The sequence below is a fragment of the Carcharhinus amblyrhynchos genome, chromosome 2 (genome assembly GCF_965287045.1).
Source record: "Carcharhinus amblyrhynchos chromosome 2, sCarAmb.v2.hapA, whole genome shotgun sequence".
Classification (NCBI taxonomy): domain Eukaryota; kingdom Metazoa; phylum Chordata; class Chondrichthyes; order Carcharhiniformes; family Carcharhinidae; genus Carcharhinus; species Carcharhinus amblyrhynchos.
Window position 1 is genome coordinate 139280893 of NC_137325.1, and position 18417 is coordinate 139299309.

The window sequence follows — 18417 nt, forward strand, 5'->3', positions numbered from 1 at the left end:
CTTTCTTTAGATGCTGACTGACCCACCTATACAATGGTTAGCACTGCTGTCTCAGAGCGTCAGGGACCTGGGTTCAATTCCTGGCTTGGGTCACTGTCTGTATGGAGTCTGCACCTTCTTCCAGTGTCTGCGTGGGTTTCCTCTGGGTGCTCCGGTTTTCTCCCACAGTCCAAAACTGTGCAGGTTAGGTTGATTGACCATGCTAAATTGTCCCTTAGTGTCTGGGGGGCTAACTAGGATAAATGCATGGGGTTATGGGGATAAGGCTTGGATGGGAATGTGGTCGGTGCAGGCTTGATGGGCCAAATGGCCTCCTTCTGCACTGTAGGACTTCTTTGATTCTATGATTCTAACAAATTCTATTTTACATTGAGGAAGTTGTCATTCCACTCTATTACAGGAAGGATATTATTAAACTAGAAAGAGTGCAGAAAAGATTTACTAGGGTGCCACCGGGACTTGATGGTTTGAGTTATAAGGAGAGGCTGGATAGACTGGGACTGTTTTCTCTGGAGAGTAGAGACTGAGGGGTGATTTTATAAAGGTCTATAAAATAATGAGGGGCACAGATCAGCTAGATAGTCAATATCCTTTCCCAAACGCAAAAGGTATCTAAAACTGGAGAGCATAGGTTTAAGGTGAGAGGGGAGAGATACAAAAGGGTTCAGAGGGACAATTTTTTCACGCAGAGGGTGGTGAGTGTCTGGAACAAGCTGCCAGAGGTAGTAGTAGAGGTGGGTACAATTTTGTCTTTTAAAAAGCATTTAGATAGTTGTGTGGGTAAGATGGGTATAGAGGGATATGGGCTAAATGCAGGCAATTGGGACTAGCCCATTGATTAAAAAAAGGGTGGCATGGATAAATTGGGCTGAAGGGCCTGTTTCCATGCTATAAACCTCTATGACTCAACTTGCCCGACAGTGATGCCTCTTTCATTGGAGTTGTTAAATCTAATGACACTGGCTGCCCTTGCACACCAAACCACCCCCGTCCTGTTCACAGAATCCCTACAGTACAGAAGGAGGCCATTCAACCCATCGAGCTTGCACTGACTACAATCCCACCCTGCCCCTGTAATTTCACATATTTACCCTGCTAATTCCCCCGAAACTAGGGTCAATTTAGCACAGCCAATCAACCTAAACAGCACATCTCTGGAAATAAGTTTTCAATTTATTTTTAAACAATGCTGTATCACAGCCGCTACAGCACAGCAAACATTTTCTGGGAGGAAAGAGCCGGAATCTAACCCCGGCTTTCCGACAACCAGTATAAAATAATCTTCCACCTTTTGCCCTATCTGAACACCGTTTCATAATATTGTAAAGGTCTGATTTTTATCCCAGGAAAAATCCCTCTCATTTTGGAGCATTTCACCACCTCTGGATTCTACTCCAATTCCAGCTGCGTTTCCCTGCTCCTCTCTATGGTTTGAGCTTCCTTCCTGCATTGATGATCAGAGCTTCACATGTCACATCAGATTTGGCCTTTCCAACATCTTAAACAAATTCAACCCCTCTACGTTCAAAGCCCGAAAGCCCAGCTGTTTTTATATCCAGTTTGACTGCACCTTCAAAGATTTCTGCACCGCGCTCCCAAATCTCGCAAGCAATTCAGACTCTTTAGAATGACCTTCTTCACTGCTCCTTGCCCAAGATCCACCATTGAATATAGACAGGCAGATACACAGAAAGAGATATCAGCCAGGAGGAATAAGGAAAGGAAGCGGGCAGAGAACGTGCAAATAGACAGGAGGGAGAGCGCAAACACGCAGATGAGAGAGAGTGAGCGAACGCGCGCACGAGACAGTGAACGCGCAGATGTGACAGAGAGAGAGAGAGTGGACGAGAGAGGGAGAGCGCAGGCAGACGAGAGGGAGAGTGAGCGCACGCAGGCGAGAGAGGGAAAGAGTGAGCGCACGCAGGCGAGAGAGGGAAAGAGTGAGCGCACGCAGGCGAGAGAGGGAAAGAGTGAGCGCACGCAGGCGAGAGAGGGAAAGAGTGAGCGCACGCAGGCGAGAGAGGGAAAGAGTGAGCGCACGCAGGCGAGAGAGGGAAAGAGTGAGCGCACGCAGGCGAGAGAGGGAAAGAGTGAGCGCACGCAGGCGAGAGAGGGAAAGAGTGAGCGCACGCAGGCGAGAGAGGGAAAGAGTGAGCGCACGCAGGCGAGAGAGGGAAAGAGTGAGCGCACGCAGGCGAGAGAGGGAAAGAGTGAGCGCACGCAGGCGAGAGAGGGAAAGAGTGAGCGCACGCAGGCGAGAGAGGGAAAGAGTGAGCGCACGCAGGCGAGAGAGGGAAAGAGTGAGCGCACGCAGGCGAGAGAGGGAAAGAGTGAGCGCACGCAGGCGAGAGAGGGAAAGAGTGAGCGCACGCAGGCGAGAGAGGGAAAGAGTGAGCGCACGCAGGCGAGAGAGGGAAAGAGTGAGCGCACGCAGGCGAGAGAGGGAAAGAGTGAGCGCACGCAGGCGAGAGAGGGAAAGAGTGAGCGCACGCAGGCGAGAGAGGGAAAGAGTGAGCGCACGCAGGCGAGAGAGGGAAAGAGTGAGCGCACGCAGGCGAGAGAGGGAAAGAGTGAGCGCACGCAGGCGAGAGAGGGAAAGAGTGAGCGCACGCAGGCGAGAGAGGGAAAGAGTGAGCGCACGCAGGCGAGAGAGGGAAAGAGTGAGCGCACGCAGGCGAGAGAGGGAAAGAGTGAGCGCACGCAGGCGAGAGAGGGAAAGAGTGAGCGCACGCAGGCGAGAGAGGGAAAGAGTGAGCGCACGCAGGCGAGAGAGGGAAAGAGTGAGCGCACGCAGGCGAGAGAGGGAAAGAGTGAGCGCACGCAGGCGAGAGAGGGAAAGAGTGAGCGCACGCAGGCGAGAGAGGGAAAGAGTGAGCGCACGCAGGCGAGAGAGGGAAAGAGTGAGCGCACGCAGGCGAGAGAGGGAAAGAGTGAGCGCACGCAGGCGAGAGAGGGAAAGAGTGAGCGCACGCAGGCGAGAGAGGGAAAGAGTGAGCGCACGCAGGCGAGAGAGGGAAAGAGTGAGCGCACGCAGGCGAGAGAGGGAAAGAGTGAGCGCACGCAGGCGAGAGAGGGAAAGAGTGAGCGCACGCAGGCGAGAGAGGGAAAGAGTGAGCGCACGCAGGCGAGAGAGGGAAAGAGAGTGAGCGCACGCAGGTGAGAGGGAAAGAGATAGTGAGAGCACACAGGTGAGAGAGGGAAAGAGAGAGAACGAGTGCATGCAGGTGAGAGAGAGAGAAAGAGATAGTGAGAGCACACAGGTGAGAGAGAGAAAGAGAGAGAGTGCATGCAGGTGAGAGAGGGAAAGAGAGAGTGAGCGCATGCAGGCGAGAGAGGGAAAGAGAGAGTGAGAGCACACAGGTGAGAGAGGGAAAGAGAGAGAGCGAGCGCACGCAGGTGAGAGAGAGAACATAGAACACTACAGCACAGAACAGGCCCTTCGGCCCACGATGTTGCGCCGACCAGTTAAAAAACAATGACCCTCTAACCTAAACCAATCCCTTTTCGTCCATAAACCTATCCATGGAAAGAGAAAGAGATAGTGAGAGCACACAGGTGAGAGAGGGAAAGAGAGAGAATGAGCGCACGCAGGCGAAAGAGGGAAAGAGAAAGAGTGAGCGCATGCAGGCGAGAGAGGGAGAGAGAGTGCACGCAGGTGAGAGAGGGAAAGAGTGAGTGAGCGCACACAGGCAAGAGAGCGAAAGAGAGTGATTGAGTGCATGCAGGCGAGAGAGGCTGTGAGAGGGTGTCTTGCTGCTGACAGGTCGGATGGCACTGGGAGGGTCACTAACCTCGTTCATGTCCACGTGACCGTACGGAGGTTTACGATGGCGGTACATCCAAAAGGCCAGCAGGATGATCATTGAAAGGCCAGTGATGGGAAGCAGCGCATACACCAGAATGTTCAGCAGTGAAGGAGTTGGAGGCGGAGGTTCAAACACCACTGCACAGGAAAACAGGAGTCGAGGAAGAGATGTGTTTATTTCTCCTGGCTATTATGAGGAGATAGGCGCGTGCAACGCATGCACGAGTGGAGAGGCACGTTCCACACAGGTGTGCACCGACCCACACTCACACACACTGACACAAACGCCCACCAACTCTCACATCTGCCCACGACACACACGTCTGCCAACACACACAGACACACACCCAACCAGACAACAGACACACACAACACAGACACACACAGACACAGACACACACAGACACACACCCAACCAGACAACACACACAACACAGACACACACAGACACCACACACAAACACTTACACACAGACACACACACAACCAGACACCACACAGGCGCACACACACACACACACACACACACACACACACACACACACACACACACACACACAGGCACACACACAGGCACACACACTCACCTTCTGGCACAGACTCTGGGAAATGGAAAAACCTGTCGTTACAGTAGTTGCCCTCACAGCAGCAGAAAAATACCTGAGGGTTCTCCTCGGTGGCAATACACTCCACTCTAAAGGGGAGAACAAACAGAACGAGAGAATGCATCAGTCACACACTGCACTGACCCTTCACCTCACCCTCCCCGATGGTGTGGAACCTGGTACTGCGGTCAGTAACATATCAAAAAAACACCACAGATCACTGCAAGGTTCCTTAGACAATTAACTCTGTTATATATGTTGTAGCACATTGGAGCGGGAATTCTGATGAATAGTTTAATTACTCTGCACAATGAGTACGCACTCAGGAGTGAACCTGGATTCAGTGGAAGTTAACCCTTCAGGAGTCCAATTCCTGTGTCTCCATTCAACTTGAGTTATCTCGCTATAAATCCACCCCCCCGGCCCCCACCAGTAGTTGTGCATGCGCTGGGCAAATTAAACTTTCTGTTCATTTCAAGACATCCCTCTGTTATCAAGCAGCTGCTGCTTCAGGCAGCGGGACGAGGAGGTGCTTTTTTTCCTTCCCTCCCTATTGCTGTCACCACTTCATCCCTCCATGGACTCATCCCCTCCCTATTGCTGTAACCTCCTCCGGCACCCCCCATGGCCTTCCCCCCTCCCTATCTCTGCAATCTCCTCCATCCACCCATGGCCTCACCTCCTCCCTATCTCTGCAATCTCCTCCATCCCCCCATGACCTCACCCCCTCCCTATCTCTGCAATCTCCTCCATCTCCCCATGACCTCACCCCCTCCCTATCTCTGCAATCTCCTCCATCCCCCCCATGACCTCACCCCCTCCCTATCTCTGCAATCTCCTCCATCCCCCCATGACCTCACCCCCTCCCTATCTCTGCAATCTCCTCCATCCCCCCATGACCTCACCCCCTCCCTATCTCTGCAATCTCCTCCACCCCTCCATGGCTTTGCCCCATCCCTATCTCTGCCATCTCCTCCATTCCACGCACCCCCCTAGCCCCTTCCTATCTCTGCAATCTCCTCCAGCCCCCCATGGCCTTCCCCCCCCCTCCCTATCGCCATAATCTCCTCCATCTCAAGCCTCTGAGATATCCACACTCCTAACCCTGGTTTCTGCGCACAAAGCAGCAACATGGAGTGAAATCACTCCATCTACTGCTGGCCTCACACTGGCCTCGTGGCCCCGGACTAACAGAGATCATGCTTCTTGCTGTGAGGCTGTGAAAAGCTTGGTTTACAAAAAAAACCCCACAGTTTAGACAATTCCCAGCACCATGCTGAATCTCACTCACTCACTCTGACTCAGCAGCTGGGGGGACCCTCCTTCCCCACCCTTCATACATCCCACGCTCTCTCTGTGTGGGCACAGAGTGTGGGGCGGTAAAATGGGTTCACACCTAGAATATGTTTGGGAGGCACTGCATTAGAAGCGCTATGTGAATGCAGGTTGTTGCTGTTTGTTGCCAGTTGTATGGGAGCTTGCACCTGATCCCTGTATCTTCAGATCTCACCTGTCGTAGCAGTTAAAATCATCCAACCAGCACCCTTTCTTGACCAGCTCGATGGAGCCCGAGTTGTTGCGCCAGGAGGCGTAGCAGTGCAGACGCTTGTCCTTCTCGCCCTCGCACTCCTCCACACCGCTCTTGTTGGTCTTCTCCAGCTCCCAGTTTGCATTGTAGTAAGCGCACTCTCTGGTCTCTGCTTCTCCATGGCCGGGTCCTGTGGGAGGTCACGCAACAGGAGCGTTAGTGACAGCAAGGAGGGCACACTCACACTGACAAACAAACAGGTGTGTGTGTGTGTGTGTGTGTGTGCGCCTGCGTGCGTGCGCGCGCAGGGAGGGGGGGTGGTGGTGGTGGTGGTGGTGGTGCGGGGGTGGTGTAAGGCAGCAGCAACTGTGTGGGTGGAGGGTAGGGGAGCGCACGCGAGAGGGAGAATGAGAGGGTGAGCGTGAGCGGCATGGTGGCACAGTGGTTAGCACTGCTGCTTCACAGCTCCAGGGTCCTGGGTTCGATTCCCGGCTCGGGGTCACTGTCTGTGTGGAGTTTGCACATTCTCCACGTGTCTGCGTGGGTTTCCTCCGGGTACTCCGGTTTCCTCCCACAGTCCAAATATGTGCGGGTTAGGTTGATTGGCCATGCTAAGAAATTGCCCCTTAGTGTCCAGGAATGCGTAGGTTAGAGGGATCAGTGGGTAAAATAAATAGGGGTAGGGCCTGGCTGGCATTGTGTTCGGTGCAGACTCGATGGGCCGAAGGGCCTCTTTCTGCACTGCAGGGATCTATGATTCTATGAGGGGGAGCACACAGGGGTTAATACTTCAGCTCAGTAACCTTTGACCCTAAACATGAACTCTTGCTGCCCTCTCCGCAGATGCTGCCTGACCTGCTGAGCGCTGTCAGCATTTTTGTTTTTTTTTTATTTCCGGTGCTTTGCTTCTGTAAAAGTCAACATTTTTTTGGGCTTTGTTTTGTTTTCCCATCCACCCCCCCCCCCCCCTCCTGACCTCCAAATAACTTTATGAGTGTGAGGCTAGTGGAGGGTGCGAGGAGCAGGGCTTGGCCATGAAGTTACAATAAGGATCGCAAACATCTGTGACAAAACTCCCCACCCGCTCGCACAGCTCTGTCCCTCCCTCCATTGCGTTTCTAACAGTTTCAATACTGGCAAACAAGACCAGGAGGAGGCCATTCAGCCCCTCGAGCTTGTTCCACCATTCAATTACACTGTGGCACATTCCAGTCTATCCCCCATTGATTCCCTTAAAGAATCAGCATATCCCCGTCTTAAAAATATCCATTAAAATCGCCTCCACTGATAACTTGCCAAGGGGGGTGGTGCTAGACGAGTGGGGAACAGCTATTTAAGAAGGTTTCACGGAACTACAGACCAGCGAGTCTCATGACAGTGGTAGGGAAACTATTGGAGAAACTTCTGAATGGGAGTATCTACCTCCACTCATCATTTACCAGAATGATAGGGAGTGGGATAGCTTGATCTTGGGTTTGGACATAGCTCGGCGCAACAAATTTGATAGAATTTTTTGAAGGGGTGACCAGGTGTGTAGATGAGGGTAGTGCAGTCGATGCAGCTTATATGGATTTCAGCAAAGCCTTTGGCAAGGTCCCACATGGGAGACTTGTAAAGAAGGTAAATTCACATGGGATACAGGGTAATTTGATAAAGTGAATTCAAAATTGGCTCAGTTGTAGGAGACAGAGGGTGATGGCAGAAGGCTGCTTTAATGACTGGAAGCTAGTGTCCAGTGGTGTACCACAAGGGTCTGTATTAGCCCCCCTATTATTTATCATTTATTTAAATGACATTGATGACTATGTGGGGGGCGGGGTAGGATTAGTAAGTTTGTGGATGACGTAAAGATTGGCTGGTGGTTAACAGTGAGGTGGAACGTCTTGGGCTACAGGAAGATATTGATGGAATGGTAAAATGGGCAGGTAAATGACAAGCCCGGCATAATTGGAAGGAGTAATTTGGCAAGGAAATACTCAAATGAACAGTAGGGCACAAGGAAGTTCTGTGGAACAAAGGGACCTTGGTGTGCTTGTCTACAGATCTCTGAAAGTGGAAGGGCATGTTAGTGGGATGGTGAAAAAGGCATATGGGACACTTGCCTTCATCAATCGAGGCACAGATTACAAAAGCAGACAAGTAATGTTGGAGTTGTGTAGAACTTTGGTGAGGCCACAGTTAGAGTGCTGGGTGCAGTTCTGGTCGTCACATTATCGGAAGGATGTGATTGCACTGGAGGGGGTGCAGAGGAGATTCACCAGGATGTTGCCCGGGATGGAGCATTTAAATTATGAAGAGAGGTTGGATAGACTTGGATTGCTTTCTCTGGAGCAGAGAAGACTGAGGGCGACTTGATCGAGGTGTACAAGGTTATGAGGGGCATGGACAGAGTGGATAAGGAGCAGCTGTTCACCTTAGTTGAAGGGTCAGTCACACAGGGACATGGGTTCAAGGTGAGGGGCAGGACGTTTAGGGGGGGATATGAGGAAAAACCTTTTTACCCAGAGGATGGTGAGGGTCTGGAATGTGCTGTCTGGGAGGGTGGTGGAGGCTGGACGCCTCACACCCTTTGTAAAGTATTTGGATAAGTACTTGGAACATGATAACATTCAGGGTTACGGGCCATGTGCTGGCAGATGGGATGAGGTGGGAGTTCAGGTGTTTCCAATGTGCCTGTGTGGACTCGATGGGCTGAAGGGTCTCTTCTGGCTGTATGATTCTGATTCAATAACCTGGAACTCCTAAGATTCATGACACTCAGAAAAAAATCTCCTCCTTAACCATCCCTTATTTTTAAACTGTGTCCGCTAGTTCTATATATACCGAGCCTTGTTCTATTTCTCTTTCTTTATTGTGTCATTAATATCCATGCTTTTCTAATAAAATTCACAGAGAACAGCCACCTGGCCCGTGCTATCACATTTAAAACCATGCACCCTAATATGCTTCTCCGGTCAATGTCAGTAGCTAGTCACTCAAGGCAACTCCCAGTTCTTCAGCCCAGTTACAGAAACATAAAAAAGGATGAGTAGGCCATTCAGCCCTTCAAGCCTTCTCCGCCATTCATTTTAATCATGGCTGATCATCAAATTCAGTGTCCTGATCCCCCCCTTCCTCCCGTATCCCTTAATCCCTTTAACCCTAAGAGCTTTATTTCATTGTGGGCAGCACGGTGGCACAGTGGTTAGCACTGCTGCCTCACAACACCAGGGACCCAGGTTCGATTCCCGACTTGGGTCACTGTCTGTACGGAGTTTGCATGTTCTCCCCGTGTCTGCATGGGTTTCCCCCGGGTGCTCCAGTTCCCTCTCAGTCTGAAAGAGGTGCTGGCTAGGTGCACTGGCCGTGCTAAATTGTCCCTCAATGTACCTGGACAGGCGCTGGAGTGTGGTGGCTAGGGGATTTTCACTGTAACTTCATTGCAGTGTTAATGCAAACCTACTTGTACCATAGAAACATAGGAGGAGCTTAGGAGGAGGCCATTCGGACCTTCGAGCCTGCTCCACCATTCATTACGATCCTGGCTAATTGTCCAACTCAATAGCCTAATCCTGCTTTCTCCCCATAACGTTTGATCCCACTCGCCCCAAGTGCTATATCCAGCTACCTCTTGAATACTTTCAATGTTTTGGCATCAGCTACTTCCTGTGGTAATGAATTCCACAGGCTCACCACTCTGGGTGAAGAAATGTCTCCTCATCTCCACCCTAAATGGTCCACCCCGAATCCTCAGACTGTGACCCCTGGTTCTGGACTCCCCGACCATCTACACACTAATAAATTTCCTTACTAATACCTTCTTGAAATTACACATGTGCAGAATGACTTTGTAGTCACTGATCAGGAGTAGGTCAGTCGGTCCATCAAGGCTGTCCTGATAGCTCCTCCCTTCAAAGGGCCTATCCTGCCGCTTCCTTTCCCCTCCTGGGTTTATCTAACATCCCTGTCAATACACCTCCACTATTCACCTCGACCTCTCCCATTGATAACATAAGAACATAAGAACATAAGAAATAGGAGCAGGAGTAGGCCATCTAGCCCTTCGAGCCTGCCCCGCCATTCAATAAGATCATGGCTGATCTGTTGTAGCTCAGTTCCACTTTCCCGCCCTCTCCCCATAACCCTTAATCCCCTCTCTTATCAAAAACCCATCAACCCGCTTCTTAAAAATATTTAGCGAGGCAGCCTCCACCACTTCAACGGGCAGAGAATTCCAGAGATTCACCACCCTTTGAGTGAAGAAGTTCCTCCTCAACTCCGTTCTAAACCGCCCCCCTTTATCTTGAGGCTGTGCCCCCTAGTCCTACTGTCTTTTTTGAGCGGGAAGAGTCTCTCCACCTCTATCCTATCCATCCCATTCATCATCTTATACGTCTCAATGAGATCTCCCCTCATTCTTCTAAACTCTAACGAGTACAAGCCTAGTTTATTCAGCCTCTCCTCATAGCTCAATCCCCTCAACTCCGGTATCAGCCTAGTAAACCTCCTCTGCACTCCCTCCAGGGCCAAAATATCCTTGCGCAGGTGCGGCGCCCAAAACTGCACACAGTACTCCAGCTGCGGCCTCACCAATGCCCTATACAGCTGCAGCAAGACCTCCCTACTTTTATATTCAATCCCCCTCGCTATGAACGGGCTCCACATTCTCCCCACTCTCCGGAGAAGCAAACCTCTCCTGAATTCCTTATTCCGTTTATTGGTGACTCGCTTCCACTTGTTGCACACACTTCCCCAAACATTCCCTCCGGCTTGTAATTAAGAGATTCTCCAGACTCTGAGTCAACATGGTGTGAAAGGCCTTTTATAACGCTTGGCTAAAAGCTCAATTAAAAGGGAAAGAGAGAGAGAGAGAGAGAGTGGTGTTGTGGTAATATCACTAGACTAACAATCCCAGGTTACTACTGTGGGGACACAAGTCTTTCCACCATTTAATAAATCCACAAATTTAAATTTAATCCATCATCCAGTTTGTAAACTGGAATGATAAAAAGCTAGTCTCAGTAACGGTGATCATGAAACAGGGTTCACGAAGGACGGATTTGAGATCTCAGCTCAATGCCCTTCAGGGAAGGAAATCTGCCGTCCTTACCCAGTCTGGCCTCAGAGCCACAGCAACATGGTTGACTCTGAAATGGCTGAGTAAGCCACTCAGGTCAAGGGTAGTTAGAAAGGGCAACAAAGGCTGGACTTACCAGCAACCCCTACATTCCATGAAAGAATCAAAAAGAAAGATAGTTTATCATAGAATCCTAACAGGATCCCTGCAGTGCAGGAGACCATTTGGCCCATCAAATCTGTACCAATTCTCCAACTGAGCATCATACCCAGGCCCTATTCCTGTGATCCCACATATTTACCCAGCAAATCCCTCTAACCTACATATCCTGGGACACTAAGAGTCAATATACAATAGCCAATCAACCTAATTTGAACATCTTTGAACTGTGGGAGGAAACTGGAGCACCCAGAGAACCAAAGCTAGGGTTTAGAGAAAGATCAACTTAATGTGAGTTAGGTCTATCCAAAAGTCTGATAGCAGCAGGGAAGAAGCTGTTCTTGAGTTGTTGGTCCGGGTCCTTAGAATTTTATATCTATTTCCCGACAGAAGGAAGTGGAAGAGAGAATATCCAGGGTGTGTGAGGTCCTTAATTATGCTGGCTGCTTTGCCGAGGCACTGGGAAGTGTAGACAGAGTCAATGGATGGGAGGCTGGTTTGTGTGATGGATTGGGTTACATTCATGACCTTTTGTAGTATTTTACAGTTATGGACAGAGCAGGAGCCATACCAAGCTGTGATAATAATGGGACAGAGTACTTACTATGATGCATGTATAAAAGTTTCTGAGAATCATAGCGGACATACCAAATTTCCTTAGTCTTTTGAGAAAGTAGAGGCATTGGTAGGCTTTCTTAACTATAGTGCCAACAAGGAGGGGCCAGGACAGGTTGTTGGCGATATCATAGTTTGCAGAAGGGAATGGATATTTATTCAGAGAGAGAAATGTTGCCGGTGTTACAGGGAAACGGTTGAAACAGTAGTGTTGGTGGCGGTGGTGGTGGTGGTGGGAGTGGAGCTGTCAATGACACAGCAGATGCGACGGTCTCCTTTTGCACTGTAACCATCCCATGATTACAATGCAACCATAATTATAATGCCTCTACTTTCTCAGGAAGCCAAGTAAATTTGGTACGTCCACTATGACTCTCACCAACTTTTACGGATGCACCATAGGAAGCATTCTTTCTGGATGTACCACAGCTTGGTATGGGCTCCAGCTCTGACCAAGACCACAAGGAACTACAAAGGGTCGTAAACGAAGCCCAGTCCATTACGCAAACCAGCCTCCCATCCATTGACTCAGTCTATACTTTCCACTGCCTCAGAAAAGCAGCCAGAATAATCAAGGACCCTACACAGCCCAGACATACTCCCTTCCAACTTCTTCCATTGAAGAAAAATACAAAAGTCTGAGGTCACATACCAACCGACTCAGGAACAGCTTCTTCCCTACTGCCATCAGACTTTTGAATGGACCTACCTCCCATTATGTTGGTCTTTCTCTACACCTTAGCTATGACTGTGACATTACGTTGGGGAGGCGATGGCCTAGTGGTATTATCGCTAGACTATTAATCAGGAAACTCAGCTAATGTCCTGTGGACCCAAGTTCGAATCCCGCCACGACAGATGGTGGAATTTGAATTCAATAAAGAAAAAAATCTGGAATTAAGAATCTACTGATGACCATGAAATCATTGTCAATCATCAGAAAAGCCCATCTGGTTCACTAATGTCCTTCAGGGAAGGAAATCTGCCATCCTTACCTGGGCTGGTCTACATGTGACTCCAGAGCCACAGCAATGTGGCTGACTCTTAACTGCCCTTGGGCAACTAGAGATGGGCAATAAATGGTGGCCGTGCCAGCAATGCCCATGTCCCACGAATAAATAAAAAAGATTCTGTACCCTCTCCTTTCCTCCTCTATGAACGGTATGCTTTGTCTGTACAGCATGCAAGAAATAATATTTATTACTGTATACTAATACATGTGACAATAATAAATCAAACCCAATAATTCTATTCTACAACCTGAAACACATTCAGCGGCAGCCGCTTTTTCAGTTCAGTGCAACGGGAGAATGATGGCGGAAGAACTGCATCAAATGCTGGAAATTTATTAATAGCAACATCATTGGCCAAACTTCAAAGGGATTGAGCTTCGAGCCCAGTCCTGATCTGCTAAGTGGCTCATTACTATAATAAACAGGGCTGCCAACACTATTACTGTAACCTTCCTCACATTCACCTTCCTCAAAGGACTGAATCATAGAATCCTACAGTACAGAAAGAGGTCATTCAGCCCATTGTGTCTGCACTGACCACAATCCCACCCAGGCTCTAGCCCCATAACCCTAGGCATTTACCCTAGCTAGTCCCCGTGACACTAAGGGGCAATTTAGCATGGCCAATCCACCTAATCCACACATCTTTGGGAGGAAACCAGAACACCCGGAGGAAACTCACGCAGACACGGGCAGAATGTGCAGATTCCGCACAGACAGTAACCCAAGGAATTGAACCTGCGTCCCTGGTGCTGTGAGGCAGCAGTGCTAACCACTGTGCCACTCAAAGTAGCGGCTCTGTGGGTGAGTGTTAAAGTGGAACTCTAATACCCCTTTACCCCATTCCCTCATCTTTGCCACTCAGCGGGTGGCGAGAGGAGCAGGTTACACTGCCGTTTGGTCAGAGTTTTAAATCAACATGTCACTAAATCGGAGAACGCCGTCAAAATAAATGGAGACAGTTAATGCAATGAGGCATGGGGGCGGGGGAATAGTACAAGGGGCAGCCCGGGTTTGCCGGGATGGTCACTGATACCCAACTGAGCAATGACAGTGGGAACTTGCTGTACACAAACTGGCTGCTGCATTTCCTACATTAGAACAGTCACTAAAATTCAAAAGCACTTTGAGAAATCCAGTGCTCACTATATAAATGCAAGTCTTTTTTTACATTTGGCATCTTAAAAGTTTATTTATTATTGTCACAATTAGGCTTCCATTAACACTGCAATGAAGTTACTGTGAAAATCCCCCAGTCGCCACGCTCCGGCCCCCTTCGGGTACACTGAGGGAGAATTTAGCATGGCCAATACACCTAACCAACAAGTCTTTCAGACTGTGGGAGGAAATCAGAGCACCCGGAGGAAACCCACGCAGATACGGGGAGAACATGCAACTCTTCAGAGACAGTGACCCAATCCAGGAATCGAATCCGGGTTCCTGGTGCTGTGAGGCTGTAGTACTAACCACTGTGCCACCCGATTGGAGGGTGTCAGGGGATGGGGGAAGGGAAGAGCATATTGGAGCTTGTTACCATCATACACTCACCAAAACACAAGGCACACTGGTCAGACATTAGGAAGCTCTGGCAAACGGTCATCCAGACTTGAAACGTTGGTTCTATTCTCTCTCCACAGGTAATGTCAAACCTGCTGAGATTTTCCAGCATTTTCTGATTTTTTGATAACGAAGGGAAGAAAGTTTTTGATAAGGAAGGGAAGGGATTTTTTGATAAGGAAGTTTTTGATAAGGAAGTGAGGCAACACCTTAATTTTAGATAGTTACCAACTAGAGGGTTCACAAGACTGATACAAGGGGTTGTCTTGCGAAGAGACAGCAGGGCTTGTATCCATTGGGCTTCAAAGATTAAGAGGTGATCTTACTGAAACCTATAAGATCCTGAGGGGACTTGACAGGTGGATGCTGAGAGGAGATTTCCCCTTGTGGGAAACACTGGAATGAGGTTTAAAAAGCAAAATGTTTAAAATGTTTAAAAAGCAAGGCGTCTCCCATTCAAGATGGCGGTGAGGAGAAACTCTTTCTCCAACGGCACTGAGTCTCTGGAGCAAAGGCCCCCATAGAGTGGTGCAGGCAGGGTCACTGAAAATTTATAAAGCTGAGTTAAAGGTACATTCTTGAATGACAAGGGCGTCAAAGTTTATTGGGAGTAGACCTGGAAAGTAGAGTTGAGATTGCAATCAGATCAGCTATGATCTGATCAAATGGCACAGCAAGCTCGAAGGGCTGAATGGCCTGAATTCACATGTTCAGATGCACATATGGTTTGTAATCTTCCCTTTATTAGCCCACCACAGTGGCTAATTACAGTTTCTCCTTGCCATCCTAGCTGGAGCCAGGTAAGTAATAACTCGCAGATAATTTTCCGACCTACTTGTCTCAGAATTCCATAATTCTGCGTCTTACGGGAGTCATAGAATTCCCTGCAGCGCAGAGGGCTATTCCGCCTTTCGGGTCTGCATAGAGCATTTTTACCCAGGTCCACCACCTGCCCATACACCCCACACAATTTACCCACTAATTCCCCCAAGCAATGTATCTTTGGACACTGAGGGGCAATTTAGCATGACCAATCCCCCTAACCTACATATCTTGGGACACTAGGGGAATTTAGCATGGCCAATCCCCTAACCATCACATCTTTGGAGAGTGGGAGGAAACCGGAACACCTGGAGGAACCCACGCGGACACGGGGAGAACGTGCACATTCCACACAGACAGTGACCCGAGACCAGAATCGAAGCCGGAATTGAATCCGGGTCCCTGGTACCGTGAGGCAGCAGTGCTAACCACTGTGCCACCGTGCTGTGCTATAATGGGGAGCTCACCAAAATGGTTTTTGAATTCGGAGATCGGGTGATAAGTGCATAAAAGCCGGCCTCTACCCCACTGCCTGTCAGCTCCAAGCTGCCAGCGGGAAAATAACCACAGAGCACCAAGGACATCTTGTCAAACACAAACGATCCAAGTATGTTGGTGCTCCCTTTTCAAAGCCTGTGTTTATAAGGTCGCAAAGCAAACTTCGTCAAACGAAAGCTGCTAATCTTGAAGGACCGTGCAACCTCTGTATAAACTGACAGCTTGTAAAAGATGACTAAATGGCCTTCCCTCACTTTCCCAAGGAATGCTGAGCTCCTGTTACACTGCCTGGAAAAGCACACACGTCACCACGAGGAGTCAAGATGCTAAAACCTTCCGACAGGAGAGAGGAAAGAAAAGGGAGAATAAAGGAGGGGAAAGGGAGAATCAAGAAGGGGAAAGGGAGAATCAAGAAGGGGAAAGGGAGAATCAAGAAGGGGAAAGGGAGGATCAAGAAGGGGAAAGGGAGGATCAAGAAGGGGAAAGGGAGGATCAAGAAGGGGAAAGGGAGAATCAAGAAGGGGAAAGGGAGAATCAAGAAGGGGAAAGGGAGAATCAAGAAGGGGAAAGGGAGAATCAAGAAGGGGAAAGGGAGGATCAAGAAGGGGAAAGGGAGGATCAAGAAGGGGAAAGGGAGGATCAAGAAGGGGAAAGGGAGGATCAAGAAGGGGAAAGGGAGGATCAAGAAGGGGAAAGGAAGAGAGAGGAACACAAAAATAAACTGGCTTTTACACAGTGGCTCTCATAAGTCGCTGGGGAACTCTCCAGCTTGGTTGGATAAATGGTTAATTTTTGAGGCTGCTTCTGTCAATTCCCTGTTGTGAACCTTTTTGGAAATGACCACATTGCTTAAAAGTAACAATGAGAGGGTTGGGGAACACTGCCGTGGAGCTCTCATACTGTTCTACAGGAATAACTGGGGGCACAGCGGGATAGCATTGCTGCCTCGCAGCGCCAGGCACCTGGGTTCGATTCCCGGCTTAGGTCACTGACTGGAGTCTGCACGTTCTCTGAATGCCAGTACCCACCTACGCTAACTGAAAGCTGCAATATCCACCCTGGTACTGACAGCACGATTGCTGTTTAACTACGAACTTCAACATCCCTCCCCAGCTCCTATTCCCCCCGACAGCCCAACACGCATGCACACACACACACACCAACACACACTCCCAACACACCCACCCCGCAGCGCGTGCACGCACCCACCCCGCAGCGCGTGCACGCACCCACCCCGCAGCGCGCGCACGCACACACAACCCAACACACCCCCCAGCGCGCACACCCCCCACAACGCACGCACGCACCCCAACACACCCCCCAACGTGTGCACGCGCGCACACACACACACACACAACCCAACACACCCCCCAGCGCGCACACACCCCCCAGCGCGCACACCCCCCACAACGCACGCACGCACCCCAACACACCCCCCAACGTGTGCACGCGCGCACACACACACACACACAACCCAACACACCCCCCAGCGCGCACACACCCCCCAGCGCGCACACCCCCCACAACGCGCGCACGCACCCCAACACACCCCCCAACGTGCGCACGCGCACACACACACACAACCCAACACACCCCCCAGCGCGCACACACCCCCCAACGCGCACACGCGCACACACACCCCCAACGTGCGCACGCGCACACACACCCCCAACGTGCGCACGCGCACACACACCCCCACGCACACAACACACACCGCACCCACACCCCCCCATTTCCTCCCTCACCACCACCAAGCCCCTAAGCAAATGTCAATACTCCAGGTTAACAAGCACACTAATGGAATGGGGCCTGGAGAGGTTCAGGAGCTGGCCAGTGATACGGAGCGAGAGCCACTTTAAACCAATGTATTCAATTCACTGATCTTTCACCCCAATGGTCATTAAAATGCAGCCCCTGCTCTCCAGCATCACCAATACAAAAATCAGGTCAAACGCTTGGCTCCATAAGGCAGGAATGATCGATCTGCCCTCCCCAATAGCAGCACTGCACAGGGATTGCTAAACTGACAGCCTCTGACCATATCCAAGATTCGATATGTACACACGTCACACACTCTTACCCTTCTGATTTCTTTCCCTGATATTTCTTTCCCCCCTTCATCACTGTGGTTGTTTTCCACACATTCTCTGTCTGGTTTTATTTAGTTCACAAGACTAAGCTTGCTATTGGGAAGCTGCTGAGTTGAGTTATGATAGGTTCTGTTAAGTTCTGATGAAAGGCCATCGACTAGAGATGTTAATCTCTTTCCCTGCCTCTAGCACTTTATTTCCCTTCCAGGTTTCCAGTGTCTGCAGTTATCACAGAACCGTAGAATCCCGACACTGCAAAAGGAGGCCATTCAGCCCATCACACCTGCACAGACAACAATCCCAACCAGGCCCCGGTTTTTTATCCAGCTAGTCCCCCTGGCACTAAGGGGCAATTTAGCTTGGCCAATCCACCCAACCTGCACATGGGGCAGCATGGTGGCACAGTGGTTAGCACTGCTGCCTCACAGCCACAGGGACACGGTTTCGATTCCAGGCTTGGCTCGCTGTCTGTGTGGAGTCTGCACATTCTCCCCATGTCTGCATGGGTTTCCTCTCAGTGCTCCGGTTTCCTCCCACAGTCCAAAAGACGTGCTGGTTAGTGCACTGGCCTGCTCAATTCTCCCTCAGTGTGCCCGAACAGGCGACAAGGGGATTTTCACAGTAACTTCATTGCAGTGTTATTGTAAGCCTACTTGAGGCACTAATAAA

The 18417-nt window shown here is 50.0% G+C and overlaps 1 protein-coding gene across 1 annotated transcript in view; it reads right to left on the minus strand.

The window, feature by feature from the left end:
* acvr2ba (activin A receptor type 2Ba) overlaps positions 1-18417 on the minus strand; it is a 175316-nt gene that overhangs the window by 36818 nt on the left and 120081 nt on the right. Inside the window, exons 2-4 of the mRNA XM_080217611.1 lie at positions 5921-6128; positions 4393-4499; positions 3792-3943 (exon numbers count right to left, since the gene is read on the minus strand). Of these exons, the coding sequence (XP_080073737.1) occupies positions 3792-3943; positions 4393-4499; positions 5921-6128 (467 nt within the window). The remainder of the gene's footprint in view (positions 1-3791; positions 3944-4392; positions 4500-5920; positions 6129-18417) is intronic.